The sequence below is a fragment of the Opisthorchis viverrini genome, assembly GCF_000715545.1.
Source record: "Opisthorchis viverrini unplaced genomic scaffold opera_v5_19, whole genome shotgun sequence".
Lineage (NCBI taxonomy): Eukaryota > Metazoa > Platyhelminthes > Trematoda > Opisthorchiida > Opisthorchiidae > Opisthorchis > Opisthorchis viverrini.
This window is the reverse complement of record NW_008751675.1, coordinates 437,609-455,670: the sequence shown is the minus strand read 5'-3', so window position 1 is coordinate 455,670 and position 18,062 is coordinate 437,609. Positions and strand designations below refer to the sequence as shown.

The following is an 18,062-nucleotide window of genomic DNA, read 5'->3' as shown; positions in this document are numbered from 1 at the left end:
CAGGACTGGGTGGTTTATTGTGCTGAAACTGAGCGGTTCACAACGCATTGTGAGGCTGGTGATGTGTTGGTCACTGTTGCTCTTCGAAGTGCTCTGTCCACTGAAGTAGGCAATGGGACTTGGAATGGACCACTGAGCAGTCCTTTGACAGGCGACTTTCTCGACCCAGTTACGGACAGGTTGGGAAAGATGGAGTATTTCCGATGACAGACACCTATTTTATTCGTTGTATGTTCTCTACTCACTTCCTCCCTGTTGTGAGACGGCTAGTAGTGAATAGCACACTGATGAACCGTCTTCTCCGTGATCGATAGGAATTGAGTACCAATACAGACACGAGCAGGTCGCTATGTGACTGCGTACACGAGTGAACATACTGACTAGGCGGTCCGTGGTTCGAACCCAACATAGGCATCTCGGGTGACCTGACAACATCTCTGCTCTTGTGTTTTCTTTCGGGGGGGGGGGCTAGGGCGGCTAGGCAACGGAAAGGTGTCACAGCTGAGCGATTATTATTATTTTTATTATCTTGAACACAAACTTGCCACTTACAAGTCATAGCTACGCGGTCAACCTGAGGACCTGATTGATTGCATTTGGGTGGGCGTCATGTAACGCGACGCTCACGGTTGCACTAAATGTTTACATTTGCGATAAATATAATCATCAATTAATAAACGGCTGACGATCGGCCGACAGTTGTAGGAGACGGCCACTGTTGTCCGTTCGGGCATCTACACCAAACCTTCTGCCGAGATGACACTCATGCTTGTTGATTCTTCTCACCTGAGCGTTCAGACAGCGAGCTACAATGGTGATATTCATATACTTGCAGTCCACAAGTTTCAGAAGTGAACTGTAAAAAACTTTTCTTGGTAGAAACACTGTTGCCGTTTGTTGGGTCGTATACAGAGACAATGCAGACTTCGGCTTTTTGGTCGTTGGTTGCAGGTTCTGACACACAGTTTATTCTGACTGCACACAACCGGCTAGTTATAGAGATCAAGTAAAACGGAGCTTCATCAACTCCTGGACTTAAAGCAATGCCCGCACCATGGAAACAGCGGGGCTTTTGTAGCAACTGACACTCGGAGAGTACACGGAGTGTCGCTTTCGGCAGTGCTCAAATGTGTCACCGCAGTAAGACATGAAATCCGTATTCTGGAGACGCAGTATAGATAAATTTTAGGAGAGGAAAGTCAGTTTAACTGACATAGCTGACACATTCGTTCGCCAATGTCCGTACGTACGGAGTCCAACCCATGTCGAGTTGAGTCTCACATGCGCTGAGTTTGCTCACTTGTGCATTCATATCGTGGACAACCACGATGAGATCTGAGCTTTTAGTCCATCGTAATGGGATGACACAAATAACGCTGAGTACGTGGTTGATTCCAGGAGGTTTTGGTCCCTCACCTAACTTCAGTTCCTGTGTGAAGTGATTTCCGAGATGTGGTGGGTGAAAAACAGGACTAGTCAAATTAGGGTTACCAATGACGTATGAAACGTTTTTTTACGATCTTTAACATTTCAGTTAACTAAAAACTCTCTTCTCAATATGCCGCAAAATAGCTAGACAAAAGCGGTAAACGAAGCAGTTAACTGGGACTAATCGGAAGTTCTAGAAGACATGTTTGTATCGGGTTCCAGCAACCAGCAAGCGTGTCACTACAGCAAAAGTTCTACTGTACTCGATCAAACTTCAGAGGTGTGTGCGCCATTCCGACGTTTGTAGAATCTCAGTCGGCTACGTGCAGTGTTCAGATGTTAATCGCTAGACATGGAAACATGGTGAACAAACTCACTCGATCAGCAACGGAACCTCGGTAAAACGAGAGAGGCCAACAGAGGGGTTGGTATGACCCGCGTCGTGAAGAGTCGTCACAAGTTCCGTCGTTATTGTTCTACGGGGGATCAAAAGAAAATATGCAAGTGCAAATGATCAGCAACAAATTGTATGAGATCGGTTAAACGCTGGTGACCATTTTGACAAAAACATCAAGAGATCGCGTCTTGCGCCATCGTTCACATAAGATCTGTCAACATGGAAGGCACAACTGTGATAAAACTATCGACTCTTCTCCAGGGATCAACACATGACTATTACAGTACGAAGTCAGTACTACTTTAAACAACGACACACAAGAACACCCAAGACTGGATGCATCTCCCGATCAAAAGCCGCCACCTTGAAGTGTAGCTCAGGCTTGTGTTGTAATGATCCCGAGTATCTTCCATCTGTTTCAAGGACAGAGGAGGACTCACAGGTATCCTCCTGCGCAGGCTTACTGACCCTTGTGAGGAGAAAATTCATGAAAACCAAACAGGGTTCCGTCCAGTTCGTCGATGTACCGTCCACATCTGTAGCAAGAATGGGCGAGTGCACCACCAAAGCTGTTTATGGCATCAGAAACCATAGAAATATTGGAAAGATGTAGCTATCTGGATAGCTGCATCACGTCAGTCGGCAGCGTCGCTGACGAAGTGAGTGTTACAGTTATAAAAGCCCGGTTCACTTTCCTTGAACTTAGGCACTTCTGGAGTCAATGTGGCATTAGTAAGTAGGTTTGACAGTGTCTAAAATGCGATAGCGCACCCAGTGTTGCATTCCAGCATCACGTTCGGCCTTGAATATCCCGTACCACTTGCTGTTAGTATTCGGTATCGGATCATGAAACAGACGTTGGAAAAAGTTTCTGACACTTGTTTGATTTCACACTCCATCAGGTTTTCAATGGCTAAGCGGTAAGTGCGGGTTTCATTAAACCTGAAAAGCGCTATGAAAATCAGAAACGGACAAGTGCGTCATTCGAGTCCATGCAAGCAGTCCAGAAGAAACAGGCAATGAAGACCCTTATCAACGGTAACCGATGACAATGTGGTCGATTTGAGTTCGAGGCTGGCTTCTGGTCAAAAACTTCCGCTGTTCCGGAAATACGCATAGCAAAAGAGCACTTAGTGATTGGCACACGTCCCCAACCGGTGGTCTTTGTCGTCCGATTCTCGTGTTTAACCAAGAATCATCCAGCTGAGCCTTGGCAGTGCGAAGTCAACCTACCTGTGCCTTCATGTCACTAGCCAACACATATGGGATCTTGCCGTTGTGAAAGAACACCCAGAGCGTCAGACAAACTACATCGGCAGATCGGGGGATGCAGTCGGTCGGAGAAAAGGGGATACAACAAACTGGGAAAGACTGATCTATATGTTTTCAAGGCTATCCAACAACGTTGACAAATGAACCGCAGAGGCATGCAATCAAGAAGAGACGCCTAGGCTTGATGGTTCAACACAACCATCCCATCATATTCAGTGGCATCCACGTCACCAAAGGTGCACATCCAGAAACAAGGGGGCGTGATGGCTCAGTGGTTGGAGAGCAAATTTAGTAGCCGGAAGATCCGTGGTTCGAACCCAGCCTCTGCCCCTCGACTTCCCCTGTCTTGGCTTGGGCAAGCGGGCAGTATCCCAGCCCTCATGCTCCCCTTGGGTGTCATGGCAGCTAGGCTCCGAAAGGAAACTACAGCTGAAAGATCATTATTTTTATTTACCAAAAAGAGAGCAGGACAGCAATTTCAATCTGATTGAAATAGAAGATGCAGTCACATGGTTCAAAAAGCTCTGCATGTACACAAGGCTCAAGTATGGAGGAGCCTAAACTAATTATCTGGGGAGTTCCAACAGATATCGCGCTACCTAATTAGCAGTTCTGTCCGTATACTTATCCAGGTTCAGCATCACATCAGATTTCCTCAGCATCCCAGGTCACCCTCCTTACAGCCGATTAGGCATGCAAGCCATTTTACAAGGCCAAACCAAACAAGAAACATGGTCCAGGTTCCCTACAAATGAAACTGTGGAGATGTACAAGACAGTCCTCTTATCCCAGTATTCCTGGTTTCTGGAGATCGGTTCACGCAATGCTGCTACCGAATGATGCAGCAAAATACTGCTTGCGCGCTTGAAGCTTCTTTAACCAGCGTTCCCTCATTTGAGGGAAGTCAACCTGAAAGACCTGCTGAACTGCGTCAGCCCAATCCTCCGGTCCTAAATGTTGTCTATGATGTAGGCGGAACCAGGTTCAGAAGTTCGCTTTTGAGCAACTTAAAAGCAGACCGACCTCACTCCATTTTTCAACTGTAACGGCGACCAAAATATAGATACTCGATCCATGATCATGAAACCGCATTGGATTTACAGCATGGAGTGAAAAGAAGCCACTACCCGTAAGGTGTTCTTTCGGCTGCCATTGCGTAGATATACTCCCTATCCTTGAGCACCAAGGACCTGTAGAAATGCCATAACGAAATCGGCTGCAATTGTGCGGACGACGTCAGACTGGGTTGTCCAGATTCATTTTCTGTGCTCCAAAGTAACTTCACAGAACTGCGAAACCGGTCTCCTTCTTTCTACCCCCTTCCCCTTCAACTGAACGTCTCCATATATATTAAACTTCAATTAAGCCCACGAATCCCTGTTAATGACCTCCCTAGCCTTTCTACTAGCATCCTAGCTTATATATATGCGTTGAATTCGTATCCTGCCGAATGAGCTAACTTTTGTGCACACCCACACATCTTTCTGTTCATCGGAACATAACTTTAAGTTTTGCCACCGATTGCATATTGCTTCATTGGCTATATGGTTCCTCTGAAACCTGAGAAAACAATGCTCCGATGGTGCGCTCCTTAAAAGTCTATCTAAAGGAAGTGGTTGGATTCACCGGATGCAGGCGATGAGTTCCCATGAAGACCTTAGCTAAAAATACCGATCTGCCTAGAGTCCTTGCAAACCCATCCACTTGTTCCACGTGCAAATTTTCACATGCATTTCAGGGACGGTATACTGCCACCTATTGTATGCATTTTCGTAAACTAGGAATCCATTATCACTGCCTTCGAAGATCATTCCCTTCATTTGACGTGAGTTGGGACTTCTCTAAGGTCACGTATTTCTTCGAAATCTGTTTTTCATTGACCGTTTACTGCTGTAGTTTTTATATAGTTCCTGTGAATGGTTTGTCACTGACAAATCAGACTGATCGAGTGTTCAGTGACAGGGAATCTCGTGAACGGAGCAAATGAAACTACTCACCTTGCGCCAAGACCTGTGGTTCCCCCCATGGAAGTATGTTGGTGCAATCCACTTGCAGCGGCCGCTGCCTCCTGACTAACCATACGCTGTGCCGCCAGTTGAGCGATCAGACATTGGTCTCGTGTCAACCTGTTAGGCATGCATAGGGCCATACCGGAAGTGTGCGTTGGGGAGGAACCAGTGCTCGCAGAATAAACAGAAACGGTCAGATCCTCCTGTGAGCTGATACCGGAGTCATGTGAGTCACCACTAATCACGGCGGCAGACCCCGATTTCCGTCGAGTTTTAGTTCCGAAACGGGGCTGCGAAAAACCAAAAAAGTGAACGTTTCCGATAGCAAAATGAAAGAAAGGTAGGGTTAACCAAGGGAACATATAGACGCGTGAATGCCGAATGAAACCGTAAACATTATCCGTATTCCATGACCATGAAATTCCATGGCAGTCACCGTGGCACTCAAAGAACAGGTTTGTTATTTAACCCATTCCGTACTCGGTTGGGGTCGTAATGCTACAAGGAACGGTAACCCTGTGAAGGGGCTTCTCCCATGCATCTATCAACCATTTAAGCGTCAGTACCCTGGTGTAGCCGTATACCAGTAACGTAGTTCCATCATTCGACCACATCACTACGATGAAAAAGGTGGGCAATTGTAAATTTGATCTCAGAATAGGAGTTCCTGATCATTGTAGAGAGGTCCTGTGACTCATGTTTTCCTACGAGATCACCATAACCATCAACAGAAGCAGATCGTCAGCAAATAATTATACCCAACTGTCGTAGGACTATAGGGGAGGATGCACTAGTTAACAGTGGAAAAAAGGAAGCGCAGTGAATCCTATGGGGAACGACGGAGAACAAGGCGTCCACGTCTTGGGACAGCAATAGGACAAGCGCATCTGGGTATCACATAGGAGATATCAGTGGGATTCACCCAACATCCTTTGCGAACCTCGCTTAACGTGGACCCACCATAAACAGAGAAACTCTGGCTGGGCACAACTAATAGGTGACGGTACACTCGCCACTGGGATCGGTTGCAAGCCACTTTCCGTAAGATTTTTAACCATATGTAGAGAAAATCAAATGGAACCCAACCTGAGATCAAATAACGTGGTTTCACAATGGCTACTCTCTTTTCGCCTGTCCTCCTCGGGTCCATCAGCAACAGTTCGTAATAGAAATGTTTCGTTGATAGATGGTTGCTGGGTAGATGCAGTATAAGTCTCAACCACCACCGATGAACTCTACTCACTGCTCCAGCGATTCTGACCCATCACCAAGCACTTGTTTACACATCACTTCGTTGGGAACACGTTACAGCCAACCAAAGCCTGCTATATTATCAAGGCACCGATGGTCAAATCTTGGAGATTTCTCAAGTTCCGGATCTCAGCAGCCAAGTTACACAACCGCAGATTTCTGTTGTTGCAACTACCTTGTACTCATATTCGCTCAGTTTCGGTGAAATTCGTTTCTGACGCCATCAGCAATACAGGTTTGCAAAGTTAGAGTGGGCTAATAGTCGTCAAATGACAGTGTCAATCGCATAGCCAACACCTGTCAATCTTAACTTACATGTAATTCCAATACCAGGGTCCTAGAACATTGAAGTGCATATTTCATGGTGATATCGGACACAAAATATCCAGCAAAGAAAACCAGAAAAGAATGTGAGTGATGTATGGGCACTCTCTAAAACAGCCCAGTGTGTTACTGAGGTACGCAAACCAATGAAATACGAGTACATAAAACCTTTTCGGGATAGTCCCTTCCCAGCACGATGAAAAACTATTCTGGATGGTGCCACAAGATACATGGTAGGAAAAGTTCCCAGAAGCGTTAATGATGTACAGACAATAGATGTTCGTCAAACCCCTGATATGTAAATGTTGCTTCACCGTTCGAGGGAAGTTCAACACTACAATAACGCTACGATAGACTGGAGCATCGGGTATTCCCCTGTGTTGATTGAACGCAGTAGATGGTCGTTAGCTGGACCGAAAGTCGCAAGCAAGTCACAATGAACATCGTAACCGTGGGACGTTTTGCACCTCGGTCGTACTGATGCATGTGTTTCGATTTAACCTCTTTGAGCTTAGAATTTTATTGGGGATTGGCTACTAAAACGGAGGCGTTCGATGGACACAAGAGGTTTACAAAAGTTAGCAGTTCGAGTGTACTTAATAGTTGTTGATCCTGAAAATTGTCCTGAGGTGTTTTAACAACCGATAAAACATCTTCAATGTGATTGATGGTGTCGGCTGGACTGGTGGAGAAATGTTTGCAATACAGCTGACAGCCCCAGCCAGCGAGCACACAACAATGACTGCACCGGGGTTACGGATATTTCGACAAAATGCCAACTCCTACTTCCGCTTGGACGGAGATATTATCAACAAACTCTAGAAAAATATAAAAAGTGCCCACCTGTCTTCGCTGTTGCTCCAGCTCAAACAGATCCGATCTTACCAGGTCTGGCAAGGGACATTATACAGGTGAATCGTAGAAAATAGGTGACGAAATAAAGCAAAGCCAACAAGTATTTCCTTGACTGTCCACTAAGGACGGTACAGTTGAATACACTTCCACCCAGATATTCCAAATTGATGTCAGTACACCCGACTTGGGTCAGCATTTGGCCCAGTATATGATTTGGCAGAGAAACGCGGCCAGAAGAATGCAATGGGGGGAAAGGTGCCTGGGTAAATAAGTGAAAGTAAAGGGGATAACAATAATCCTAAAAGAGGGGGTAAAAATAATCGCAGTCGGTCACGAATCATCGCCACTCGCATTGGATGCAAAAATCCGGACATGAAAAACATCTCGGTCCTTGAAAAGCTTAGCCAGATTGACGTATTCCACCTAATTTTGTGTCAATGTCAGCCGGTAGGTGCAACCACGATCATATTGTCGTCAAAGTCTACATATTCTCCGCCAACGCGGACCAAAGGGTTCTTGTATGTCACTCTGCTCCTTCCTTACACATTTATTAAGTGACAGGTCTTGTTGGCGCGCTAACGTTAGACATAGCAACCAGTCATCATCATCATCAAAGACAGCAACATCAGTGTTGGCACTGATGCTTCACTGCCGTACAGTTCAGTTCAGTTTCCCAGTCATAAGCCACGTGTTAAGGGCACATTGGTTCCAACTGTTAGTTTCCGTTAGAGGAAACTGAAAGCGTGAGATATACCCAAGCACTGGAGGCGGTTGGTTCAAGAATCTGAGCAGCTGCGCATTGAGTGCGATAGCTTTGACGCACGAATTTCATTGATTGCGTGCCACTAACCAATGATGAGTTGAATCATGGGGGTCCCCATCCATACAGCAGTATACATCGGATCAACGTAGTGTATAATCCCCTTTCACAGACAAAATGACATGGCTGTCCCATAAGTGTCGAAGATTGGCGAAAACCGTCCTGGTCTTCGGTCTCGTCTTCCGCCAGTCTACCAGAACCTTCACAAGTGACCAAGTAAACAAATTTATCACATCAACTGGCTGGTCTGAAAGTGTGAGGTTTGGGTTTGATTGCACCCAGCCTTATAGCAGCGTGGCCTTATAGAAGCGCATGCCATATAGTGCGGCATCCTTAAAATATCCGAAACAAAGAAAACAATCACGTTCGCATACTCAGTGTCTGTCAGCGAACGTCCCGACAGCATCTCGAGTCCCGAGGTCCCACAGACATGCAGAGAAGTTCCAAGCAACCGAGCAACAAAGCTGAGGGTAGCCTTGTCTTACATCACTGGATATGGTGGTGAAAGCCTGCTGTATACTAGTACGCGCCCAGATGAACTCGGGTACTGTGCCCTCATGAGGAATATAAATCTAAACTGGACATTGTTCACCAAGCAATATTCGGCAGGCTACCTAATTCCAGATGAGACAGTGCGGTGGGTCAGAATGGTACACGTGAGGGCATAGTAACAGCCCCCTATTCCTTTTTACTCGCAAGCAAGTTCAAGCAGAATCAGAGCGCTATGTCACTGATAGATTTGGCCGAAGAATGCTAGATGTGAAGCGAGGTACCAGGTAATAAAACTGAACAAAATCACGTACGGAATCTGGTGGACAAGATGATATCAAACTGGCGACCCAGCCAGGGTGAAGCATGAGAACTCCAGTGATTAACTGTCCAAGGAAGCTGAAGTAAAAGGAAAAACCGGGCAAAGGATTAGTCAACTGAGAGGAACCAAACGTCGACTTCTATAGCGCACGCATTTGTCATGTTGGATGGATGTTTTCATGGCGATAAATGACTTAAAATAATGACTTCAAAAATACGAACATACAAATGCCAGTATACGGGATCAGGTCGTAAAAGGGCTCACGATGAGAAGCTACCATTACTTAGACTTGTTGTATTGATCTAACCAGTTTGCGTGTTCGCAAGCGTATCGTTTGGTTCGGTACGAGTGGCACGGTCATTTCGTATATATTCTAACCTGCATCACAATTAACGTTCCTCACAAAAACTAACCCTATCTGAGTGAGAAAGGACTGGTGCGGAATTACGAGTTGCGCCGAATAAAGTAGTCACTTATAAAAGAACAATCCAAATATGGTTCTCCTAACACACTAAGTGTAATAAATAACTTCCAAATCGTCTAAAAGCGACTTCTCTATGCATTCCGTAACGTTGACAAGTGTAGAACCATGTTCCTGTTGATCAGTGTGAGGGGACTGGTAATCGAATTTCCAAACCCTGTCAAAAATGATCCTACACATGTAGAACACCACCACACCTCAGTGGATGAATACATTGCGTATGAGGTATGAGTGATAGAGTCAGAGTAGTTAGCAGTCTTGCCTGCGAGCGTTATGCTGCCCTCAGGAATGAGTGGCCAGGTAGAAGCTCAAATTACTCGGTTGCTACGATCAGCCCTGTGTCAAATACACATCAAAGGTAAACGCTCTTTCTAGATTATGCACGACAGAGCATACGATTCGCGAGTACCTCGCTCTACAGCTTCAAGGGCCAGGGCTATAATCACGAGCTACACACCACATGCTACCTAAAAGTGCTTCGGCTTTAGTTTCACGTCATTACTATTGCAAAACATGGTCCATGATACAATCATATGTTTACGAAAATTCCGGCGTCTGGATAGCACTAGCGGAATAGTGATGGACGATCGACTGCTTACCCCCCAAAGAGCCATTCCTAGCTATCTAGCAGGCCGGTTGCGCAAGGCTCTAAACCGGATCTACTGATTATCTTTCACAAAGTGATATGTTAAGAATGGTGCAAACCCCTCAAGAATGAGTGAAACTGACCAGGTAAATTAACAATAGCACCTACACAGTTTCAAGGGGAGCGACATTGTGACAGAAACTACTTGAACGATACATATTGGAAGACTCCACTGGATTAACCATGAGTGACCCACGATGACTTCAGACAAAACATTCCTACTAAGCATTGATGACCAGGGGGTTGTCAGAACAAATCACCTGTTGGCTTGAACTAAAATGAAAGTCACCAGCTGAGGAGATCAGTCAGCGGAAGTGGGGGCAGCAGGAAGGAGCCTGAAACTGTCAATCAAATGGTTCGGTGTCCGGTCCCCGTGTCACCAACTGATACGTTCCAATTAGGACTTATGTTGCTGAGGTTTCAGGATCTCACCAGATATTTATCAAAACATTAGGTTAAATCTAAGCTCCTGGATTGGTGGCTACCAGGTTTTCAGCGAGGGTAGATGACCTTTCAGGTAAAAATTCACTTGTAGTAGCGTGACCGTATGGAAGGTCAACAGCTGGTTCAAACCAACTTCCGCGAACGGTACCGGCCCACCCTATATAGTAGCAATGCTTACAGATGTTTTTGAGACGTCCGACACTCAGGTGTTGTCGTGTTAGAATGATAAAAACACCGTTCAGCGGAAACAGGTGCTGTCGAAGGTCACTGTAGTCATGCGAAATGTACGTAAGGATAAGCACGAGATTTACTAGGGCGACAAAATTAAATTTTTCGCATTACCACAAGACGGTAGACTACCCGCGCAACCAGTTGGCATCATGGAGCTTTAAACAACATCAGGTTGTTCGAACCCAAACAAAAGCAGTCGAGATGCCACGACTAGACTGTCCATGGACAGCATAGTGCCAATACACCAGTACTGAACACTGGTGTTTATGTCAGAACGCCACACAAAATCGTCCAGCTGTACCATCCTTTCAGTGCCTAACTGCCATGCCACCAGAAGAAAGCAAGAAGGCTGGGATATTGCTAGGTTGCTCAAGCCTAGACAGGGGAATTCGAGAAGCAGAGGTCGGGTTTGAACCACGGACCTTCCGGTTAGTAAATTAGCGCTCCAACCACTGACCACACGGTCCTGTACGGTGCTTATGCTTGAAAATCTACAGTACATGCAAATGACAGTAGTCGACTGAGTGAACAAGCTACGGCCTGAGACCAAGTCTCATAAAAAAAGATAGATAAGACTTACTAACGATGTTCGTCACCTCCGCGACTAACAAGGGGGTTGAAGCATCCGCGGACAAACAAACTGACAAGTGTATCGTGAGTTGTACGCTCCGTTGTGCAGCAAGCAATTGGAAATGTTGAGGAATCAAGAGTCATATTCAACCACGAAGTGACATGCATGCTCCGAACCTCATCCGCTGAGAAGCATGATCCTTCAGAAGCTATTGTCAAAGCGTTGTTGAGTGAAGACCAGACAGGAAAATGTAGACGAGGGACGCAAAAGTCAAGAAACGAACTGAGGAACATTGCATACGCAGAGGAAATGATATCACAGCACTCAATTTCCGTAAGGAAGCCACCTGGTCCCCAGCTGCTTCTTGTAACTTTCGAGATCGCGGTGAAGGCTTCCGAAACCAAAGTTTCAATCAAAACGCTCAAAGACGCACAGTGTTCGAAAAGTGCACGATAAAAACGTCTGGGGGATGCTTCCATATATTTCTGACCTGCAGTCAGCGGACTACCAATAGGAGATTGCTTTTCGTCTGTGACAGAATGAGATCCACCGCGACGACCAGATGTTGCGGGTGCACCCACTCCGGGCTTGTTGGTCAGCACTCCAGAGGAATGGTTGATTACTTGCTCGATATTAATCAACAGGCAGGCTGCTACACTATTGTGTAACGACGGTTCCGACCTAGCAGGCTGAAGACGTCAGATTGCTACTATTTCATAGCTTACCATTTGAGGTACTGAAGATGAACATTGTCTCTTGCCTCCCAAGTACCTTCTGCCAGATGTTTGAGCACAGCGCCTGGAACAACAATCTCATCGACGAAATAGAAAATTACCAGTCGTCAAGATCATTCAAGAAACGGGTGATCAGCAGCTGTCCAGAGGAACTAAATAAGCAAGCAGATTTAGATAAATCGTTGAACTCACCTGAAGTCGTGGACTTTGATAGAATAGAGCAAGTCCCTGCTTGTAGTTAGCGAGTAAGATCCAAACAAATAATCGGTGAGGCTGATTTGTTGAGATCCAGCAAAAAACACAGGAAGAGCTCGTGGGGTGTCCTGGGTTCAAACGATAGAAACCAAGAGGATGGTGAGGTGCCACGGCAAAATGATAGACTGGTAGGGTGAAATCACTTCTTTACTGACAAATACGTTCACTGACTAAAAACGCCGCTTTCGACCTGCTTCAATCCCGACGGTCTTGATATCGATTTACACGGTGTAGCAGCTACCGACGTTACCTAATGGTTGGGATGCTTGAAAGTAATACCTACCGTTTTATACACTAGCGTAAAGTAAAAGACACCACGATCAAACATCTGAGTGATAGCAGCGTTGTGCCTCACCATGGTCATTGATAGTTCACCTTGAAAACCCTATCACAATTCAGAGCCGGAAGATCATTAACAAGATCTCCAACGCAGACAACACAAGAATAGGAATCGAAGGTTGGGAAGTATGACTCCAATAAGAAAGGTGCGGTGATCGTCTGAGAAAGACTGGGGGCATAGCGGAAAAATATCAGTACAGGAATACAAGGGTAAACAGACTATTGCTTAACTTTCCCATTGCTTTCACATTAGTTCGACTTCCCAGCCTTCGAAACATCAGTGTTGTCAGACTAGGGACCGAGTACATAGTAGCAGGCATTCGCGATAACATTATGTATACGCTCTAAATACGACAACCACATGAATCACTTCTGACCAGTCTGGGTTGTGTAACATTGATCTGACGTTACCACGTGATACGCAGCAGATACAAGTCATTCCAACAAAAACCATAACACGAACTAATTACCACAGCTATAAAATAAGCTATCCAAAGTATTTGTTCAATGAGGCGGGTGGGGAGGTCCTCTCTGCCACCGTGTAACGTGAAACACCGAAGTCCATGAGGCTCGCAATGTAGAGGACGTCAAAAATAAAACTAAGAGAGTAAGATATGGTAATGCAATAAACCTTACTAATGAGTAAATGAAACTGGAGGCTATCTGAAAGCAGATTCAAATAAACACACATTCACTTAAGATCAGCACAAAATGGACAACTTTTATGCCATGAAGAAATTGCCTCATTAATTCCTGAATTGGTTTTGTACATTTCAAAGTACACCCCTTTATTATTCCCAGCCACTAATGTATCGAGCAATCAGCATGATGCCTCGCGATCGGGATAGGACCCAGAACTGTCACATGCTGCCGCCCATATCGCATCCAAATGGAAATGTAATTCTGGGTTGCCACATCACGTACGAACTAGTGGTTTCAGCGTGCGGACATTGATGCAATAGGACAAAGAAGCTGCGAAGGCTTCAACCCTTGAGTCGTCTAATGCTACTCTACATAGAGGACCCTTAGAACAGATCGAGAGCTTGGAAAACGGTCAGTGTATTAATCGCCGGACGTTTTGCTCCTAACGAAAACGCTTTGTCAGGTCAAGTGACTAGGTTTAAAGGCTGACAAAATTTTAAGATAGGAGAATCAATTAGCAAGACCCCTTCTTAATAGCAGGCTAAATTAGTAGATGAATTCACGTCTTCTGTGACTACACTGGAGCACTGAGTCATGGAAAGCAACTGCTTTGAGTCGTGCATTTGTCTTGCCCAGCTACAAACCCGCCCGATTTTCGAGGGCTGAGATACTACCAGGTTGCCCAAGTCTTGATAAGAAAAGCCGAGATGCAGAGGTTAGGTTCGAACCACGGACTTTTCCGTCAGCAAATTCGCGCTTTAGCTACTGAGCCATCTCGAGCTCCTATTTTTACTAAAGGGCCAACTGGGCCCCTCACAATTCGTCGCATTCCTTAGACTCTGAACTACAAAATCGCTTCTCCGAAAGAATTAGCGCGTTTTGGCCCACAGAATGCCCTGCTTGTCCACGGACCCGTATTTGGTTCATATTAAGCCTGCTCTGAGATGGCCTAGTAATTAGAACGCGAATTCGCTGACCGGAAGGTTTTTGGTTCGAACCCGACCTTTGCCTTTGCCTCTCGATTTCCCGTCTACGTTTGGGCAACGTGGCAGTATCCCAGCCCTGATGCTTCCTGCGATCGGCATAGGAGTTGGGTGCCGAAAGGGTGCTACAGCTGAAAGATTTATTTTATAAGTCTGCTCTTGCCTTTGAGCATTGAATTCCCTGACATTCCACCGATGAGTCGGTCCGGCCTAATTTAATACTCACATGCATACGAAGTATTTCTAAAGCAACAAAACCGTGCACAGGTTTTGCAACTAATCACACTCCCCGACAGACCCGAAAATTTTATTTGAGGTCTGGCCAGTGGTGATGAACCAAGACCTTTCGCCTTGAATTGCCTAATTAAACTCTGCGATCCAAGTAAACTCGCACGTCGTCATAGTTTTCCTGAAGCTGGTTTGCCGAAGCAAACGGAATGATCCCTATTTACGGTCCCGAAGATAGATTTCGGCCCACAAATCATCGATACATCCTTTTGTGAGAAAAGTCAAACTTCCTGGATAGTGCTGATTATGAACATTTCGGATTCAACCCATCTCTTGTTCCGGGAGAGTACTCCGGTGAACTCTGGGAGCAGGTGCTGCTTTGTTCGTTGCCAGCGTACGTCAAGCGATGACGCATAATGATATATAATATAATCGTTCAGATGTAGCAAACGTACTGTGCTGCTATGCCAACTGAAAAATGGACGGGCGCTTGGGTGATTCCAGGGTGCCCAAGTGTAGACATATGCAGCCAAGATGCTGAGGCTGGTTTCGAATCCCGGACCTTCCGATTCGTAAACTGGCACCCTCACGATTGAGCTATCTCGAACGCATGCGTTGAAGCAGAGGTTGTTTGGCTCCCGTTGTTCGCTACCAAACGAAATTCATCGGCGTTTCACCCAACCGAGATTTATAGTCTTGGTACGCATCGGGTAAATTTGTCCTGTAGCTTGAATCCGGGGGAGGGGGGAGGGGGTACTCCCATGTGAGTATCTGATTGATGGAATCCGTGAACATCGGGCTACCTCCATTCGTTTTTTAAACGTACTATGACTTGAGTAGTGTTGCTGGAACACCTGTATCAGGGGTACTGAATCCGCACTCCACCCTAAGATATTTTTCCTCCGATGGCAATGACAGGATTACGATATGTGGGGGGAAAGACATTTTTTTCATAGCTTACAAATAGTACTCGCCACTCGAGCATTCGAACTGAAGGAGCTTCTCGTGATAAATCGACGCGAGGCAACTCAAATGCAGAAATTGCTCGTCTAAAACCAACCGCCGAAACCGCTTCGGAGACTGAACGTAGGCTATCCTAGGAACTGCGTCGGGTACCGTCTGTGGGCAGGACGTCACGATAAAGAAGTCAAGGGTTACAATGTGGGACTAATCAGTCGTCATACCTTCATACCTAGGCGTCATGCAGCCGAAAGGCGGCCACCCAAACGAGGACGATTCCCGGGACAGCAATGTGCTCGTAAAATGCAAGTTTTGAACTATAAACCCACCTTATAGGACAGGGAGTCAAAGAAGATTTTACGCCCTTCATATCCAACGACTATAAACCGGACAGCCTTGCGTTTGAAACTCCGTGCGATCCGACTATAAATTAGGAAGACCACATAAGCTGCATACCTGTAGTTTGGAACATCTGGTCTTTCGAAATGCTTCAGGAACTCGTCGAATTCTTTGCCATCACCAAGTTTCCTTATGCCAAACGCTTTTTTGAAAAAGGCGAGCGACATTACGTCATTTTCTGCATTTCCCGCGTAGTTCTATTTTTGATGAACTTAATCGCTGCATACTTGTGACTTCAGTTCAACCCTATTAAATGTCGATAAGAGTAGGCCGATTGGGTGAAACGTGTTTAGCATATTGAAGTGTAGGCTAGAATCCGAAAGTAATCTGCGCAGCTTACACTTCGCGTGCCAGTACTAAAAACCAAAGGAAGCAGTCGTCACTTCCTACTGGTATCGACGGCGTGAAAGTAACGGGATTCCTGATGTGTAATTAAGCAGTAAAAAAGGTAATGTCGGAACATTCTGGGTCGCCGGCTGCCTGACCTTAGGCCGGTGGTGATGATATAGCACACAGCTAACCTGTCGCCGCTGAACTTGCGTAATCGTGTGTATAATACGTGCAAAGCTGTGCTCCTTCTCATCAACGAAGATTGGCAAATTGGAAGATATAATAATAGGTTTGTCTCCAAATTGTAAGGACCATACCAATGGATTCACGGATTCACGGATTGATACACAGCATCGAGACTTTTGACCAAGTTTTCCGGGTCGGCTTTTTCTATTCGGTCAGCGGCTGACGTTCACCTGAAAGGCACAAGTGAAAAAGGGTGTAGCACTGCTCTTTATGTTCTCAGCGCGGGGCAGTAAGTTTGCCAGCGCGATGATTCGCATAAATAAATGTCTAATAGTGCTTTAAATTGGGTTCGAGAAGGAGCGTGTACGACCATCGGAGGAAGGTCATTCCACGCAGCTACTACCCGAAATGAAAAAAAGTTTTGTCTAATGAATGTGTGTGCCATGAGTTTGAAAATTTTCTTACTATGTCCTCGCCGGGTGTTTGCTGGGTCAACGGTAAAAAACCTGTTTGCCAAGCTTTGTTCAAACAGGGCGTAAGTAAGAATTAGGTCTCCTCGAAAGCGGCTGTACTCCGTAGGAATGATATCAAGCATCGCGAGACGAGTTTCGTAGTCCACGGATTTGAGGCCGGCAATCAGTTTCGTGGCGGCTCGCTGGACGCGCTCAATGAGGGTGTCGTCCTTCGTACGTCCTGAGTAGACAACTTGGTTGGCGTATTCCAGGAGTGGTCTGACGTAGGCCCCATATAGTGTATGGGCGTCCATGTGAGTAATACGGGAGAGGGTGCGTCGGATCATCCGTAAAATGGCGAATGCCTTTTGGGCCGATTTCTCATGGTGTAATGAGAAGGACAAGTCTGAAGAGACAGAGATGCCCAAATCTTTTTTAGCATCCATCCTCTTGATGTTTTCTGGTCCCTTTTCACCATGCATAACAAAGGCATTCGCTGAATCCCCTCCAAACGACACATGGACGCACTTTTCATCATTCAGAGGAAGGTGCCAGTCCAACGACCACTGCTTGGCGGCGTCTACATCTATTTGGAGGGTACTGGCATTGGAACTCCAGGATTTCAAGTCGTCCGCAAGAAGTAAACGTTGGCTCGCAAGAACGTCTGGGAGGTCGTTGACGTAGATCAGAAACAGGAGTGGTCCCAAGACGGAGCCTTGAGGAACTCCAAAGGAGACCGGTGCTGGAGAGGAATAGGTCGAGCCTATTCTCACACGGAATGATCTGTCTGATAGGAACGCCTTGATTTAGCAAAGGAATTCCACTGAATCCCGTGAGACTCGAGTTTGTGGAGCAGCGGGACGTGTGAGACCCTATCAAATGCTTTTGACAGGTCGAAAAATATGGCATCCGATGAGTCCCTTGTGTCTGGTTTGGGATAAGCTGTCCATAAACACGAGCATGTTTGTCACGCAGGAACGGTTTGGGAGAAATCCGTGTTGAGCTGGAGATATC

The 18,062-nt window shown here is 46.0% G+C and overlaps 2 protein-coding genes across 2 annotated transcripts in view; one reads left to right on the top strand and one right to left on the bottom strand.

The window, feature by feature from the left end:
• Positions 1-17,790, bottom strand: part of T265_12853 (hypothetical protein) — a gene marked incomplete at both ends in the record, with an annotated part of 47,707 nt that extends 29,917 nt beyond the window's left edge. The window contains 9 exons of the mRNA XM_009165888.1: positions 1,806-1,904; positions 5,095-5,396; positions 9,160-9,244; positions 11,550-12,229; positions 12,266-12,338; positions 12,376-12,426; positions 12,467-12,597; positions 16,011-16,137; positions 17,103-17,790. Coding sequence (XP_009164152.1) covers positions 1,806-1,904; positions 5,095-5,396; positions 9,160-9,244; positions 11,550-12,229; positions 12,266-12,338; positions 12,376-12,426; positions 12,467-12,597; positions 16,011-16,137; positions 17,103-17,788 — 2,234 coding nt within the window. The remainder of the gene's footprint in view (positions 1-1,805; positions 1,905-5,094; positions 5,397-9,159; positions 9,245-11,549; positions 12,230-12,265; positions 12,339-12,375; positions 12,427-12,466; positions 12,598-16,010; positions 16,138-17,102) is intronic.
• Positions 5,532-14,644, top strand: T265_01725 (hypothetical protein; the record flags this gene model as incomplete). The annotated part of the gene is made up of 4 exons (XM_009165815.1): positions 5,532-5,561; positions 11,204-11,397; positions 14,096-14,225; positions 14,471-14,644. 4 exons carry the CDS (start codon positions 5,532-5,534, stop codon positions 14,642-14,644), a joined length of 528 nt encoding a protein of 175 aa, XP_009164079.1.
• Positions 17,791-18,062: the final 272 nt, after the last annotated feature.